Here is a 12,142-nt window from a genome sequence, read left to right on the forward strand (position 1 = left end):
TCACATTTGGAGGGTTACCTCATTATTTATTCAATTTTTTTGCAAAAACAAGACAAGATACAACAGCGTCAAGGTCCTTTGTCAGGTGGAAGATTTTCAAATGCTCAATCCTTAAGGGATATGATATGTCAAGGATTTGCTGCACATATTGTGACAGGATGATGTACTAACATATATGAATTTGTCTTTAGGGAAGCAATGGTAAATGAAGCATACATCACACACAGGTCAAATGTTGTGCTCAACCGGTATTTTTAAAAACTTGTTACATATAAATACAAATAATTCTAAGTTTCAGATACAGAAAAAACAAGATGACAATCTGTTGTTGATTCATGGTTGTTGAAGACAGATCATAATGTTACTTAGCTTTTTTTTAGTACCACGATTTTTTTAAAACCCTCAGTGTTTCAGTTGATATTAAAAAAAATGTCTTCTGATGTCACTTGCATCCACCACTAAACAAATTCTACAACAGTACGAGTCCAAAAATTGAATAACTGGCTCTATTACCAGTTGTTGCCGTGGATGTGTAACCAGCCAACACAACTATTTTAGGACTTAACTACTATGCACCAATGTGACAAAGAGAAAAAGCGAACAGAGCGAGATGGCACCAGTCAGCACAGCTTTTACCAACAACACAGTCCAGCTGCCCAACAGGAAGGCGTGGATGAACAACCTACACGCACAGACGTGCAAGAACAAGTTTACTTTACAGTCTTGAAAGGGAAAATATTCAACAGTTCATGTTACACTCTACGTGTACGTTTTAAGATGCCAAGTTCATGCAGTTTATTCTAATGCCGTCCTTATTTTGTGTAGTCTTAAATAGCCAAAAACCATGCATATAAACTCAATGTATGCTGAGACTAGAGCTGGAACTATTATTTTAATAATCGATGAATCGGTTGGGTATTTTTTCAATTCATCAAGTCAAGTCGTGTTTATTTGTATAGCCCTTAATCACAAGGAGTCTCAAAGGGTTGCAATAAATGATATTTTAAAAACACGTTTTTCATTTTCTCCTCTTTATTCAAATCTTGAAACTTTAGACGGATTAAAAATAAGGAAGTGCACAAAACAATGGATGATTCTGTTATATAAAACAATAAAAAATGTGATTTTAAGTCACCCTCTTCTGGATCAAAGTGGTAATACAAGTATCTGCCCTTAACTTCCCAACTACACTACCTTACATGGAAAATAAATGCACTCTTATTCGCATGGAATTAACGTGCTGAGTGACGCATAAAACGCAACAATTCGATGATGAATTTTATTGCCAATACTTTAATCAATCAATTTTTCACGAGTCCTTGTTGACGCCCTAGTTTAGGCTGAATTACATGAAATTAATTTAATTACGTAAAATCTGTTAAAGATCAGCTAAATGTGAGGCTGTTCAAGTTTACCTGAACACCTAAATTACCCGTGTTGGAAAATGACAAAATTCTTACTTTGATAAAAATGATGTGGGCATTATTGTTAAACTGCGGAACTGTACAACATTTTGAAAAACAGTTTTACTTCACTTCTAGTGAAATACGAGAAGACAAGAAAAATATCCCGTTTGTATAAAACATATCCAATCACACGGACCCAAATTGATCTTTAATAAGAGAATTGCACTCCAAGTCAAGCTTCAGTTGAATATCAGCTGGCACATGAGAAGGTTTAACAGAAAAGGGCGAGCGAAAAACGGCAACTTTGTTCTCAAGTTTACTGGAAATCCAAAATCTACACTTGAGTTTTCGCTTATGTTTGACGCGGAGCGAGCTGTGACATGCCTGCCATAACACTAAAGGACCTTTCAGAAATTATAAACAAAAAAAAGGTGTACTTGTTTTATTAGTTACGAGAGACCGTGGATGGTAGCAATAAAGGATAGTTGTAAGCATTGTGGTTTGAATAATCAAAATGGAGCTAGTGTGACTTCATAACTTTCTACTAGCAACTAAAACTTACCTGGGAATAGTCGTGGTTCAGAGTTAATGTGACCAAAGAAACTTCCCATGTGAGAAAATGAAATGATTTGAGAGTACTTACTCTATTAGGAAAAACTTGTAGACACAGAGAGCCAGCAAAACCGTTACAGGGAGTCTGAAGCTCTTGGGAAGGTCATAACGGGTAAACATCCACACTACTGCTGCCATGGCAATATAATGGACCTGTGTACAGATTCAAAATCCAATCAGAAGGCATGCACAGAACTTTGATTGAAAATAATGACCCTCTGGGACAGGGGTCGGGAACGTATGTCTCGCGAGCCATATCCATGGCTCTTTTCGTGAGCACATCTGGCTTGGAAATGGAATAAAACTCGTGGAAATATTTTCTATATTACAACGTGCAAAGCTGATTTTAGCAGGTGCGAAGTCAGGACAACACTGAGGTTTATGTTAGTCTGGTCCAGTATATATCTCATCTCATCTCATTAGCTGCACCGCTTATCCTCAGTAGGGTCGCGGGGGTGCTGGAGCCCATCCCAGCAATCATCGGGCAGTGGGCAGGGGACACCCTGAACTGGTTGCCAGCCAATCGCAGGGCACACGGGGACAGACAACTCACTCGCTCATTCACACCTAAGGACAATTTGGACCGGCCAATTCACCTGAAATGCATGTTTTTGGAATGTGGGAGGAAACCGGAGTGCCCAGAGGAAACCCACGCAAGCACGGGGAGAACATACAAACTCCGCACAGGAAGTCTGGAGCTGGATTTGAACCCACGCAGGAGGTTCCCATGACTTGAACTGTGCCGCACATGCGCCAACCACTGCGCCGCCGTGCTGCCTCCAGTATATATAGGTCTCAAATAGTTTACAGTCAAACAGTCACACCAAAAGACCCATTTTTGGCTGTACGTCGCTAAAGAATACTTTGTATGGAATCTCATCAAACAATGCATGTTCACTGTTGAGACACTTTATGAAGAAAAGCCATAGAACAAATTGTAAAAACCATCAAAACACCAGCAAAGCACCCAGAGCAATTTGATTGGGAGAGCGGTAGGAACGAGCAGAGCAGTACACACGCAGGCACTTCCCTCTCCTAGCGCTCCTAGGTAAATAAATCGGTATAAAATGTGCTGAAGAATTAGCATTTGTCTGGAGAGTGGGTATGTCAGTTTGCCTTACAATATAATGTGTCTCCTAAAAAAAATGTATAAATATGTATTATATATTTGCTTTTATGGCTCTTTGGGTCAGAAAGATTCCCAACCACTGTTCTATAGGATTAAAAAAACAACAACAACAATGACATGAATTGACACACTCACCAGACTAATGTTGGAGTCAAAGCTCATCTGAATATATTTCCAGTCAAACTCTATCCCTCTGGCTCCAACCCACAGGGGGAGACATCTGAGGAACCACAAGCAAAGAATTGTCCACAAGCATTCGATTGATCAAACTAAACTATTTGTTTATCTTAAATTTCAGATTAAAAGACGCTCCTTTTTTGCTACTTTTTAAACACTGCGGCTTTAACTATGGTGCCGCTTATTCTCTTTTTCCCGTTCCTGTAAATCCATCAGTTCTGCGGGGAATTCCCTGCCCAGTGCCCAAAGTGCTGAGATGGGCTCCAGTGCCCCACGACCCTATTGAGGATAAGCGTTAAAGAAACTGAACGGATCGATGAATTGAACCGCGGTTGAAGTTATCAATCAAAATGCTACATTTCTCTTTTCGTATAATAGGAGTCATTGTTAAATCGCTGGAGTTTCGTTTAATTTACAAGGGACAATGATAAGCAAATGATATTTGGTCCAATATGGCAGAAACCACCATTGAAAACGACGTAAAAAGAATTCTCGTCTCTGTGTTGCAGTCTGGAACCTTTTTCCACAGTATGGTTGCAATGTCGCTGTCATCTAGAAATATCGGGCTCACATTTTAAAGGACACAGCCATCAGTCGCATTTTTTAAGGTGCAATAGTAAATATACACTCGTCTTTCTAATTGCTCAGAAAGTCTCCATCTTTTACGTCACGTTTTTGGAATATGTGACCGTTAACAAGTGGTTGGCAACCACGGGCCATGGATGGCACTGGGTCGCACAGAAAGGAAAAATATAGTTTCCCTTGCCTATGCTTATATCGTATTAATTTGTGTATACACCCATTTTGTAGTAATTGACTGTATTAATCAGTCTACAAACACTGCTGCCTGCATTTGCAAGACAGTAAATCGCATCGTCGAGTGCACTGTTGATAACATTGGAAAAGGCATTACAATTTATCTCATCATCACACTACTTCAATATCGAAATAAATGTCTAATGTAATGGAGCATGGGCATTACAACCTTGTAATGGGGCATTATGGGCACGATGGGAATGAGTTCAGCCAAAACAAGATTAAAAAAAAAAAGATGAGACAACATGGTCCCGCGAGTACAAATACAGTGATGATGAGATGGCACAGTGGAATTTGGCTTATTATTATTATTATTATTGCTTCTAATCTAATATATGGGCTAGACCACAGGAATATTATCAGAAATTAAACCAGTCCCTGGTATAGAAAGGTTTGCGGACCAGTGACGCAAACAACTTGCAATAGAACTGAAAACTGCATAAACTTTGTTAAAGTATGGCACCGTAAGCATTCTTCAACCTTAAGATGTCGACGCCAGTTTCCCCACCCAATTTGAACCAGGTGTAAACTGGCCTAAAGCCTGCAGCTTGTACAAAGTCAAAGTTGAGTTTCGTTTTTAGATTTGAGCATCCGGCTTGTAATCGGGTATGCCGTGTAGTCCGGAACTTACGGTAATGAAATGGCAAATAAGGGGAAGAAGGGTTACCTTGACATTACAAGTTCTGCGGTTGCCCAGCCCATCGCGGCCACCATTATTTTGTACTCTCCTTTGCCGGCATTACGTGACATGACGAGGTGGAGACCCAACAAGTCTGCAAAGTCGACTGTTGATTTCATAAATTCCTGAAATAGAACAATAAACAAATACAGTATACCTATCACTGACGTCGATTTAAAACCGGATGTTCGTTCAACCATCAAGATTACATCATAAAATAAAATACCCACACTTTCCAATTGTTTCATTAAATGACATTTAAACATGAGAACCTATGAGAAGGATTCTTTCAAAAATATGAAAAATCTGTCCGGTGCCAGCCATTTTCAGCTCTCAGATATTTCCTATGCACGCACCCAAAGGAGAATTATGGGCCGAAATCGAAAATGTGAAACACTTGTCCAAATACAAAAACAGCATAATTAGCCCAAACTATTTGTTATAAACTGACTTGCTAAAAAGACAAAACATATAATTATATATAACTGACTAGAATAATATAAGCTGCATCTGTAGCTGCTCCTTTGTTTTTTTTTATTCTCATTCATTGAAAAAGGACTTCAAGCACAAAAAAATCAAGTAAGACCACATAGATGAAGTAAAACTGCTGAGCGATCTAAAATGCAAATAACATAAGCACATTTTTTTCTTTCTTTTGAAAATAGTATGTTTATCTTACCGTTACTTTTGAGTCAAGTAGCGGGTCATGATGAAAAACAAATAGCTTGTAGTCAATATTTGGGGGGCATAATATAAAAATTGGATAAGAGATTAAATGATGACAAAAAAACAGGAAACTGATGATGAAGGTGATGAGTGTGCTGCAGCTTGCGCAGTATAAATGCAATATACAAGTCACAGTCACATTTTCGCCACAGTAAAATTAAAAGAAAATCTACAATGAACCTCGGTTAATCCAGATTCGGTTTATCCGGTGTAGACTATTCAACGTTTTGGTCAGAATTACGTTTTGCAATGTCAGAAAATAATGAAAAAATGTCAAAACATGTCATGTTATGTTTTAAGTCAATCACACAGATACGTTATCTGACTGATAGTGCTGGAATGTGAGGTTGGGGAAGGGGATGCTTGCTAGCATTTGCGCATCAAAGGTTGCCATGACAACTCCCATCACAGGGGCTCCTCCCCTCCCAGGAGATCGGAACACAGAGCTGGTACACATCTTACCTTGCAAGGGCAGTCCGAATTTAGCCAGCCAGAAGGGAGGAGGGCATATCCTAACGAGAATAAATGGACCAAAATCCTGGCTGGTCCTGACCAAGTCTCAATTCAACCGCAAGCCAGAAAACCTTGCCAAGTTAGCAGGCAAGCTTGATCAAGCTCGCGGCCAAACCAGTGGGACAAAGCTAGCGACGTCAAAGAAGCCTCAAGCCACCAGAAGTCAACACTTCAACACTCTGTATCCTGTGGTCCACGTCCCAACCGTCTCTCAAGCCGACCAGGATTCCTCATCCCTTATTTTCACATGAAACCTCAAACATTGTCAGATATTCTGAAAAACGCAGATAGGTTGAAGAGTCAGCACTCAAGTGGTGTGATTTACCAGACATCAGCTAATCTGGATACTCAGATAACTCGGATAGTTTTCCCGGTCCATTTGAATCCAGAATAACGGAGTTTTACTGCATAATAAATTAACTTATTTTAGCGCAAAACTTTGCGCCAGCCAATCAATTTGGGATGAATGTATTGAATGTCTCACACACAATTAAAACGGCTTAACTGTAGATATGTAGCTCTGCAATGTTAACATAATTTGGGTAGCAGCTAACCAAGGGACACACGATCTTAGGAGAAAATGTCTTGATGGTAAAAGCTTGGCAGAGCTCCTGCTTGGATGGTGTTATCCATTTATGTCTCTCTCATGTGCAAAAGGACAAATAAGAAGCGCCATTGTGCCAAACTTTCAGTCGGAAAAACGTAAATGCACTTTTAGTAGTTCAGGGCAAAACAATTTTCAGTGCTGAAAATTTGGTCCATCTTTAGTAAAAGTAAATAGTGACGTTCAACTCTTCAGAAGATCACAATCATTTACTCAGCTTTTGTTTCAAGCCTAAACTCCTTTTTACAAATGCAGTTATTAGTGTGGCCAGTAAATTTAATGACAGTTTGATACTTACCCCCACAAAGTCATAAACTCCAGCGCCACCTTCCCAGGTGGGGAAAAAAGTTGCAAGGAACAACATCTGACAAAGAAAAAGGAAAAAAAATGTATATATTACATACAGCTGGGCAAAAAAATCATGTTATCCACGTTAATTTAGAGGAAGTACTACTACTGTATTTATATAATAACATTTTCTTAATTCACAATATAAGGGAACCCAAAAATGTAATGGTCACTTACTTTGCAGAGCTGGACAAAAAGATAGGTTGCACCCGCCTGGACACATCTCCAGAAAGCGTTGTATTCTGAACTAAAAATCAGACACAGAGGGTGAAGAACATTATGTTATAGCAGGTTTGGGGAGAAATGTAATACAATACACACAATGTTACGGTACAAAAAAAGCTTAATCGTGTAATTGTGTTCCGTTACAGAAAAAACACGTAATCAGATTAGAGGTATATTGAGTAAAAAAATGATTACTTTGCAGATTACAATTTTGTGTCTATCATCATGGCGTCTGGGTGGTTGGCACATATGGGGCACAGTTCTGAGGTCATGGGACAAATTCCAGCTACCAGCCTTCCTGTACAGAGCTTGCATGTTCTCCCTGTGCTAGTGTGGGTTTTCTTCCAGGCGCTACGGTTTTCTCCCACATTCCGAAAAACATGCATGTCAGGTTAATTGGCCGGTTAAAATTGTCCCTAGGTGTGAACGAGTGAGTTGTCCGTCTCTATGTTCTCTGCGACTGGCTGGCAACCAGTTCAGGGTGTCCCCTGCCCAATGGCCGACGATAGCTGGGAAGGGCTCCAACACCCCCCGTGACCTTACTGAGGATAAGCGGTGCAGATAATGGATGGATAGCTTGGCTTTGGGAAGAAAACTCGTGGTCTGGTATAGGGGCCCACTCCGGCCCTGTCTATAGCTATTGCACAAATTGTACAGATTGCATGTTTGTCAGACTGTATTGCACTTTTCTTTATGTCAGCATTTTATTTTAGCTCCAATGTAGCACTCATTTTAGTTGACTTGCCGCGTGCACATGTGAGCACGCGAGTGATGCTCATTTGTAGAGGAAGTTACAGTGTTGCATTTCTAGCAAAAATAAGCACATTTTCAAGTTTTCCCCCGCATAATGTACAGTTTTACTTTCCCTGCAAAGCTGTTGTGTGGTTGCATAAAATCACAAATTTATAAATACACTTACAGGCCGCTGCATTTATACGTTATGAAGTATGGGAAATATGCCAAAGCAAAGCAATTTCCAAAATGAAAAAGAGTCATGGCAGCAGGTCCGATAATCCGGTGACCTAGAGAAATAAGGAAAGAAACAAAACTGTTAATACAAAGTATTTGCAAATGCATTCCCAAATATTGCATGTTTGTGTCACTACAACAATTTTGAAGATTCAATAATTTTACACAACATGGGAAGGGTAAATCTGATTTCATTTCGAGCACCTTGACACGACAGATTACCGAGGCGGAACGAAATAAACAGCACAATTTTCGTAATTTCGTTGCGATTATGTCATGGTTATTAAAAATTCAAATGTGATGTTAAAACAAACGTAATACTGACAAAAGGGTGTTACTTACAACAGCAACAAAAAAGACAGACAGAATACAGTATGTTGAGTAGTAAACGACAACCGGAAGTAAGTGTAGTGCTACATTGAAATTCCTCCGGTAGGTCTTCCGCTGTATTCACGTGATGGAGTGGGCATGGCGTTAGAAATAAGGTTGCATGGACAGATGCTGGAAGAAGTTGAAAGTCTAGGTACTTGGGTTGTAATGTGACTGCAGTTGGTGGAATGGAGTGCGAGGTATTGCACAGAGTGAATCAAGGAAGCAAGGTTTTGGGTGCTCTGAGGAGAGTGATGAGCCACAAGAGTATGAGTATGGATGTTAAGAGGGGATTGTATGAGAGTGTGATTGTGCCAACTGTTGTATGGTGCAGAGACTTGGAGCCTGAACGCAGATTTGAGAAGGAAATTAAATGTTTTTGAGATGAAGTGTTTGAGGAGTATGTTAGGAGTGACAACATTGGATAGATTGAGAAATGAAATTGTGAGAGACAGAACTGGAGTAGTAGTGGAACCGAGCAAGCGTGTGGAAAAGAAAGTACTGGTGGTACTGTTGGTTTGGACACATGGAGAGGATGGATGAGGAGCGAATGTTGAAGAGGATCTACAGAGAATAAGTCAATGGAAGGAGACCAAGAGGAAGGCCGCGATTGACGTGGATGGATGGTGTTATGAGTGCACTGCAGGAAAGAGGTCTAAATATAGTGGAAGCTAGAGCTCTTGTTGGTCATATAAATGAGTGAAGAGGTGTTGTAGAAGGATAGTGGGGTGTTTAGACGTGTTGTAAGGGATGGACAGGGCACCTGTATGATGCGGCAGGGGCAAACCAGTGAAAGCTGTCAGGCTGTGCTGTTGAACAGAAAAGTGTGTTGTTTCTCACCCTGACCCGAGTGACATGGCTGCTTTCTTGTGTCCCGTTTCATCTGGAGGGACAAAAGCATGACTAACTTAGGTGCCGAGTTGCCTAACTTGTTTGGGTATTTTGGCATTTTGGGTTGGCAATGGACCAAAAACTTTTGTGTGTGTTTTTTTCGCTATTTTGTCACTTTTTTATTTTCTTTGTTATTGCATGTGTTTTGTTTTGCTTTCGGTCACCGCTCTTGAGGGATATGACCAAGGTAGATAGATAGATATATAGATAGTCTTCCGCTCTGCTGGGCACAGATATCTGTACAATACCGATACGTCAGCACGCTGTAGAAGCTCGCTAAGTAGTGCGTCTACGTAACGGCCATATTAGTGGGTTCAACGTCCCCGTTAAGTCAATGTACGTATCCATCCATCCATCCATTATCTGCACTGCTTATCCTCAGTAGGGTCATGGAGGTGCGGGAGCACATTCCACCATTTGGGCAGTGGGCAGGGGACACCTTAAACGGTTGCCAGCCATACACATATATATATATATATATACACATATATATATATATATATATATATACATACAGATTAAGATTGCGACACTCGTTCTGTTGGAAAGCAGCGCTCTAAGAAGCATTGGAAAAACGAGTGTGCGCTCACGTTGAGGGGTGTGAGGTACTTCTGCTGAGGAGTCGCAGCCAGCTTCAACTCTCATAAATACTAAACTACAACAAATGTATCATTAATCAAACATACCTCGTAAAATAGGCTAGCTGCAAATCCTGGAATGATTTGAGGGCAGGGTTGGGTAGGGTTACTTTAACTGGATTACTTTCAATTACTTTTGGATTACTCCAATACCAAATATGCTAATAAAAGACAAAAGAAACTAAATATGAATAAAATGACTAAATTTTGTGCAGGCTTGGGGAGTAACGGAACACATGGAACGGCAAATATGATGTTGGCAAGATGTTTGGATTTATTTTCATTTTCTTTCTGTCGCATTTTATGTTAGTTTTGCCGGAGATCAAAGCCAGGAGAGAAAGCTTACCACGTGTTGTGAGTCATCATTTTATTCATATTTAGTTTCTTTTGTCTTTTATTAGCATATTTGGTATTGGAGCAATCAAAAAGTAATTGAAAGTAATCCAGTTAAAGTAACCCTACCCAACCCTGTTTGAGGGCTGCGAGACCCTCCTTTTATCTTCAGATAAACATCGCCATCTTCTGACTCTGATCAAAATTTAAATTAGGCAAAGAACCTTGCTGGTTGGCACATCACAATTTTGAATTTGATAAAAAATGTTTGTGCACATCAGTCGATAATTACATACTCGCCCCAATCTTTTAGGGCTCATTTGAATGATGCTTTTGACCAGGGGTCTGCAAACCTTTTGAGTACCTGGCCAAATTTTGTTACAATACTTGGCCATGAGTCTGATCATGGAAACAGATCCATTTTTTTCCTAATTTACTTCCACACGTTGTGTTTCTTTTTATATTTGTTTTTAATAAAAAACAGTCTCACCCAATTGGTTATGGAGCACTCGTGATTTAAGCAAGGTAATATAATGGGTCATTTTTTTTAAGCACTAAATTTGATATTAAATTCAGTTTGCGGTATTACTGTAGTTGTGTTTTTGTATTACCTGTATATCCATTGTAGGATTTTTATAGTGTAACTAGTATTTTTGTAGTATTTCTATACTACGGTATTTCTGTAGTCGCATTACTGTAGGTTGGTTGGTTGGATCCCTTAACCACTTGGGTCGTAGGGGCATCGTTTCTTGTGGTGTGTCTTGGGCAAGTACAGCCTGGTGGCACCCATTCTTCTCCAGGCCAACATGTTTTCTGTAGTATTTCTGTATTAGTATTTTAGTTGTATTCCTGTATTCTAGTGTTACTCTAGTACTATTTGTCTTAATGTAGATGTTCAAGTAAATTATAAAATCCTGCCTCTGATACTTGTACATCTTCTGGCACACCATTATCCTCGCTGTGATGAATAGCTGGCTTCTTTACAAGTGAGACTGCAAAGCTCTCAACATACCCAAGATAGACATTCAGATCAGAAATCCTTTCTCATCCTGGTGAGAATGCATTTCTGTTTTCAATATATCTTTATATGTTTTGGTTTGTAATACTTTTGACTCGTATCCTTATGTATTTTTAATATGTATATAACTTTAATTCTGTTTTGATTAGGTAAACAAGTGTCAAAGACAAGACTGCCATCATCTGATGATGGGAGTGGGACGCCAACCAAGAAGCTATGTGCACGAACCAACAAGTCATGTGGACACCATTGGATGTCTGCAAGGACCTAATGGCATATTTCCCATTAAAAACAAATAAAGGACGCTGCAGGCATTGTGATAAAGGGTAGACCAGCCTGCAGTCTGGCAAACACAAGGTTCGCTGTGGTAACCGATCATTTCCAATAATCAGGAATGAAAAGTGTAGTTTGGTATCAAATGTTGCGGTTAAGAGAGATTTACATGCAACACACGTCAATCACAATACTGTACCTTTTACAGCACGTCTGTGCCTTCTCTTTTAACTAAAATAACATCAGGATGTTTATTTTCTCAAATATTTTCTGGTTGATTGTATTCAGCAAATGCAACTACAGTGGGTGCTTTGGGAGTGGCTCCTGGCTTTGGGGAAGTTTAAAACTCCACGTGGTTGTTTGACATGATGTGTCTTATTTTTAGTTGGGCTTCTCTTGGCATTGTCTCACGGGCC

At 39.7% G+C, this 12,142-nt stretch overlaps 1 protein-coding gene and 1 long non-coding RNA gene across 3 annotated transcripts; one reads left to right on the forward strand and one right to left on the reverse strand.

The window, feature by feature from the left end:
* On the reverse strand, positions 1-8,700 carry tmem147 (transmembrane protein 147). The gene is made up of 8 exons (XM_088326574.1): positions 8,547-8,700; positions 8,155-8,257; positions 7,188-7,257; positions 6,961-7,026; positions 4,808-4,944; positions 3,283-3,367; positions 2,050-2,171; positions 1-682 (listed from the first exon to the last, which is right to left on the reverse strand). The coding sequence occupies exons 2-8, from the start codon at positions 8,229-8,231 to the stop codon at positions 562-564; spliced, it is 678 nt and encodes a 225-aa protein (XP_088182700.1). The 5' UTR covers positions 8,232-8,257; positions 8,547-8,700; the 3' UTR covers positions 1-561.
* On the forward strand, positions 8,661-12,055 carry LOC148371943 (uncharacterized). 2 transcript variants are annotated; one of them, XR_015849502.1, is made up of 3 exons: positions 8,661-8,727; positions 11,327-11,487; positions 11,603-12,055. It is a non-coding gene; the product is annotated as an uncharacterized LOC148371943 (long non-coding RNA). The 2 variants fall into 2 exon arrangements; XR_015849503.1 differs by having other exon boundaries at positions 8,701-8,773.
* The last annotated feature ends 87 nt before the right edge of the window (positions 12,056-12,142 follow it).

Source organism: Urocampus carinirostris, chromosome 2 (assembly GCF_059441175.1).
Source record: "Urocampus carinirostris isolate Australia breed hairy pipefish chromosome 2, RoL_Ucar_1.0, whole genome shotgun sequence".
Lineage (NCBI taxonomy): Eukaryota > Metazoa > Chordata > Actinopteri > Syngnathiformes > Syngnathidae > Urocampus > Urocampus carinirostris.

What these genes read in the sequence shown, in the direction of transcription:
- tmem147 (XM_088326574.1), bottom strand. Translation starts at nt 8,231, where the DNA reads ATGACTCTTTTTCATTTTGGAAATTGCTTTGCTTTGGCATATTTCCCA. An exon ending in ACGTATAAATGCAGCGGCCT is followed by an intron (nt 7,258 to 8,154) that starts GTAAGTGTATTT and finishes TCTGATTTTTAG; the next exon opens with TTCAGAATACAACGCTTTCT. An exon ending in TACAAGTTTTTCCTAATAGA is followed by an intron (nt 683 to 2,049) that starts GTAAGTACTCTC and finishes CTGTGCGTGTAG; the next exon opens with GTTGTTCATCCACGCCTTCC.